The 5,670-nt window shown below is 47.0% G+C and overlaps 1 protein-coding gene across 1 annotated transcript; it reads right to left on the reverse strand.

Moving 5' to 3' along the window:
- Positions 322-3,374, reverse strand: LOC109720492 (HSP-interacting protein). The gene is given in 4 exon segments (XM_020247644.1): positions 322-2,410; positions 2,412-2,474; positions 2,476-3,160; positions 3,203-3,374. Coding segments are annotated over 3 exon segments (2,442 nt in total). The 5' UTR covers positions 3,096-3,160; positions 3,203-3,374; the 3' UTR covers positions 322-651.

A 5,670-nucleotide genomic window follows, 5' to 3' on the forward strand; every position in this document is an offset into this window, starting at 1 on the left:
TATAGCTTCGTTTAACAACTATACTAAGTGATTATTTTGGTTGAAAGGGTACCAGTTGTTAGATGAAATAAAAACATTTCGATCCTATTTTAATTAATCCATGACTTTTGTTATCAACCAGGCTTATACAATGCTAAAGGAACAGTTGCTCTGTTACTAAGACGTTAAGACCACTCCATCCAAATGCCTCAAAAGTTCTGACAGTAAACCCTATATTGTGTGAATCACTAAAGGACTGGGATAGGGTCGTGGTTTGCACAATAAAGATCATAATAGTCCAAATGTCCAACTAAGGGTGTGCGTTTGAACTAGAAATGCTCATTTAGAGAAAATTGGCAAAGCATACATTAAGACTAGAGATTGTAAAATACATCAGCATACTGATATAAGTTCATCTCAGTTATCATTTCATACTTGCCCAATGAAAGGTTTAGGAAATACACACCTGGGCTAATAAATCAGCAAAGTGCTTCTGAAAAAGGAGAGCACAGGTCTAAAGCACAAAAATCTATGGTGCAGCACCAGAAACCTAGCAAGGGCTCTCAGAATTGCAGGACTTTAGATTGGAAGTTCATTCGTCCACACTTAGCAGGTCGATCGCACCCTAGGAACATCCCTTCCACTGTCCAAAGTGGAAAAATAAAATCAAATTCAGCTCTCAACTAGATGCTTAACTTCATCATCTGAAATTTTTTCGGAATCAACACTCGCCGCTTTCTTTTCATCTGGCTCTGCTACACCCGCATTAGATGAATGGTTCTTGAGAACCATAGAAATGTCTGCTTCTGAGGCTCCAGCTAGCTTGAACCTCTCAATCGCAGCATCAAGATTCTTCCTCCAATCACCAACTCCGAGCTTGAATTCCACTTGCGAGCGCTCAAAAAGCATGTTACCCCAGAAGAGATGAATCTGTGATCTCATGGCCGCCGCCTGCTCCGCCGCCTCTTCAGCAGTCAACTCTTCCGGACCATCTGCAGCCGCAGCCCCTTGCTTCTTCCTTTTCTTCTGAATCTCATCCTTCTTGCTTATCCCAGGGTTCTTGAGCTCCGCCACCCTCTGCTCTTCCACTTTCTCCCACATCTCGGTTGCCGCCTTCATCTTCTCCTCCGCACTATCAAAAAGCTTTATGGTTTCCGAATAATCCCACGACGACAAATCGGCCTTGTCGGCAAGTGCGAACGACCAATGCAGCTTTGCTGTCTCAAAATTCTGCTGCCCCAGTGCAAGCAATCCTTCATAAAAGTCCGGCTTGATTCGGAGGGCCTCCTCATACTTTTCCCTCGCAAGAGAGTACTTCTCTCTCACCCAATCATAAGCGGTGCGGAGTTGAGCCGCCATGACTTCCTTAGGGGAAGAGTCATCGAGTGGGATGCGTTTCCTCGCAGCGCACATGTGCACGTTGCCCCAATTAAAGAAGGCCAATGCGGCCACCTCCTGGAACTTGGACGCCGCCATCTCAAAAAGGGATTGAGCCTCTTCGCTCGTCACGGTCTCCTCAAGAGCCTCGGAGCAGAGCTCCATTCCAAGCTCATGCAAGTCAACGTGGGCATCCGGGTCGATACCGACCTGGTTGCGGAACAGCTGCGCAAACTCGAACAGCCAATCATCGATCTCGACCTCCTTACACTCTGGATGATCGCATTCCTTCTTTCCGGATGCGGACTTCTCTTCTGCCGCCTTTCCATCCGCACCGGCCTTCCCGACACCATTCTCCACGGCTTCTGACAAGGACTCTGCCGCCGAAGAATGGGACAGGCTGTCGTCCCCCTTAACCAACCCATCGTCCTCGTCCTGCTTCTCCTCCTCTTGTGCTGGTTCTTGATCTTCTTCGTGTTGTTGTTGTTGTTCTTCTTCTTCTTCCTCCGGCAATGGGGGCTCCTGCTCCGGGCTCACCTCCACAATATGAAGCCTCAGCAGCCGAAGCTTCTCCTTCGCCTCGTCTCCATCCTCCTTCCCCTCTTTCGAGGCAGCGAGTTGATCGAGGCACGACTCCGCCAGCCTCAGCTCTGCAGTGCTGGTAATGGTAACAAGGTCGCCGTCGCCATCCCGGTACTTAATCAGCACCGACTTAGACGACGGGAACCGCGTCGCCACGACCTCCCTGAGCGCCCTGAAGCCACAATTCGCCGGCATCTCGGACAGCCGTATATCGTGATCGTATACAAGCTTAAGCGGCCGCCGCCGCCACTGCCGCGCAGCCGAAGACGACGGCAGCGGCGGCTTCTTGTCGGCGCTCAATTTCACCGCTGCCGGGCCGTTCGGCAGCGAAGCGCCAGCTGCGGACTTGGAGATGGCCGGCAACGGATCGGACTTCATGTGAGAAATATTTGTAGTAGCATTTTGAGGAGGAGGGGGAGGAGGGGACTTGGGGGTGGGGGTTGGTTTCTTGGGGATGGGCGGGCGGGGAGGGAGGGCCGAGGCCGGCGATGGCGGGGGCGGAAGCGCCGAGGGCGGAGGCGCCGAGGGCGGCGGGGAGGGCGGCTGGGGGAGAGGGGGAGGGGGAGGGGGAGAGCGGCGGAGGAGTCGAGGGCGTCGCGGTGGTCGGGGTCGAGGGCGAGGAGGGCGCGGACGTCCTGGAGGGCGAGGTCGGAGCGGCGGAGGGCCTCGAGGGCGCGGGCGCGGCGGAGGAGGGCGCGGGGGAAGCGGGGCTGGGCCTGCAGGGCGAGGGAGCACTCGGCGGCGACGGCCTCGTGGTCGACGGGCCGCATCTGCATCAGGCAGGCGGCGCGGTTGCTGTGGAAGACCGCGCGGTCCGGGTGGCCCCGCGGCGTCAGCTTCAGCGCCTGCTCGTACTGCCGCAGCGCCCCCTCGTAGTCCCTTGCCTGGAACAGCCGGTTCCCCTCCTCCTTCAGCTCCTGCGCCCGCCGCACCAGCACCGACGCCTCCATCGCCGCCGCACCACCATTCGCCGCCGCCGCCGCCGCCGCCGCCGCCGCCGCAGGAGGCACCGCCCTCTGGCCCGTCTCGTTATCACTACCACTAGTACTAGTTGTAGTTTTTGTCGCGGCGTCGGCGGTGTTGTTAGAGTTGGCGTTGGCGTTGGCGTTGGCGATGGCGTTGGCGTTCTTCTTCTTCCTGGCGCTGGATTTTCCCATGGTATGCAGTGAAGGTAGAGGCGGGAGAGAGTGAACACCGATCGCGAGGTGTTTGTTGAAATGGGTTAGAGGGAAATTGGGGGGCGAATGGGGAAATGATAGGGGAGAGAGAGAGAGAGAGCGGAACCCTAGTTCGTAAGTGCAAATGACTTACCTATGAGAGGAGGGAGAGGGATAGAGGTGGGGGCAGTGGACCGGAATCGAGAACGTTCGGTTCGATAAGTTCGGGAAGATTGCGAACGCTCGATGGAGATTCAAGGCCCAGCCAGCCAGCCAGCCGCCCGCCCACACAGACACAGGGTGCCAAACCACAGTAAGAGGGCAAAGGGTGAGGGTGCGGGATTTCAACTCACGACGGAAGCTGAAAAGATCACTTATACAAGGAAAAATAAAAAGGGTTAATTGCACGATTGACCCTTAATATTTATTAATGGCGTGTGTGATTCGCCACTTTCTTACTTGACGATCAGAATCGAAATCGACGAATCCATTTGTCCGTATTTGATATGCAAAATTTACATTCCGATATCAATTCCCAGGTGAATAGGAATCTTCCAAATTAGCCCTTTTCTCAATCCAGAGCCTAGGAGACCGAATTAGAAATTAAATCCGAACAGAATGGATTTTGATCGGATTAAATTTAATTTTTTAAATTTATTTTTAATTAAAATATAAGTTTAAATTTAAAAATTATATTTATAAATTTTAATTTTAATTTGAACTTAAATTAAAAATTAAAATTCAATCAAGTATTTCAAAATATAATTTATAAATTTGAATTTAAATTTAAATTTAATTTAAAATCCAAAGTTTTATTCAAATTTTATTTAAAAGTTAAATTAAACTTATAGATTCAAATTTAAATTTAAATTTTAAGTTTGAATTTGAATAAATCAAAATTTAGTTTTATATTTCGAATTATCCGTTTCCAAAGAGAATAAGATAATGAATCATTTCGATTCCGTTTCCAGTTTATTCTTATTTCGATTCCGATATCGATTCTGAATTCGAACCAAACACACCCTAAGTTCTTTCATTTTGCTCTCTAGCTAGTTTTCTTCTTTTTTTTTTTCTTTGGGCTATTTGATCATTAATCTTTGCTATCAGAACTACTGAAATATATAGAATAAACCAAATAAAATAATTTTACGTACACGATAATTCGATATTACATTATTGTACTGAACCAAATAAAGTAATGCACCATGGGCAGTAATTTGAATAATATATGTCAAATTACTAGTCATGTTTAGATAACCAGTAATACTATATAACATGAACCAAACTGGCCCTTCGAGTCATGCTTCAATACATGATATAAATCATGGCCGCTTATTTTTCTAAATAAGTGGTTGAGATATATTTGACTCTAAAAGTGAAAAATAAGTAGTTGAGATAGAAATTGACTCTAAATGTCACACCCCGGGGCCTCTTCTTGATTTAAAAGCAAAGTGGAAGTGTCCAATTTTTTTTTTTTTTTGAAAAATCTGACCCCCAGGGTATGCCAGATCCACCACAAATAACATAAATATAGGGAGTCTATTGTTCACACGGACAGAGTCTCCCTATATTTGCACGGCGTCGCACTAGTACAAGATACATAACACAGGATACAACCACTACATATGAATATACACGCATTCATACACCATTCATATTCAGATTCACATTCAGAATTTATCCATAAATCCACAACTATTAGTTTAAAAACTATTAGTTTAAAATGTTTCCTATCCGGAAACTCGTTTTGAAATACTAAGTCATGACAACCAAGAAAAAATCTTTTAAAAACTATTTTCCACATGAAAATTTTTTCCTTTTAAAACATACTACCACGAAAGGCAGAAAATCATTTTCAGTTTACAAGAATCACAAATCCTTTATTACATTCATGAAAACCCAAATATTCAAATGTAATAAAATACTGAACCATAATTGCTGTCTAAGTTGTTTATTTAAATAAACTGAGTTTAGAGTTTAAACCAATAGACGGGTCTGAAAGCTCTACCGAACCACTAAGTACGCTCCCCTCGAACCGTCCCACTAGGACTCACGACGTCACCTGTAATGGGGGTGGGGGGTGAGAACATGTAAACATATCTTCCCTCCCAATGGGTACAGCAAGCCGACGAGGGCGAGGGGTACTCACCAGTCAAGGAGAATAAACAAAGGTATGGGTAAATGTAATACAGTAGCAACGATAATAAATGAACAGGATTTATAAATACACAACTACTGCTATTGTATGTATTGTATGTATGCATCAACCAGACGACAAGTCCAAAAATACCCAATCTGAAACCTGCTATATCGGTCTGCAGACCTCAAGCGTGTGCCACTGCCACTCTACCTGCATATAACCCAGCCTAGGCCGCTGGGCTCACGGGTTGGCACTCCCAACCACTTTTTCGGAAAAGAATACCCTCTTGCGGTGGATCAGACCGCTGGTGTTCGTGAAATGCGTACGAGTCTCGGGCGATCAATGATGATATGCTCAATAGCTAACCGTCGGCAACTAGTCGACAATCCTGCCCCTCAGGGCATACTGACTGTATAGGTCACCAAATAGTCCAAC

Source organism: Ananas comosus, linkage group 14, assembly GCF_001540865.1.
Source record: "Ananas comosus cultivar F153 linkage group 14, ASM154086v1, whole genome shotgun sequence".
In the NCBI taxonomy this organism is placed as follows: domain Eukaryota; kingdom Viridiplantae; phylum Streptophyta; class Magnoliopsida; order Poales; family Bromeliaceae; genus Ananas; species Ananas comosus.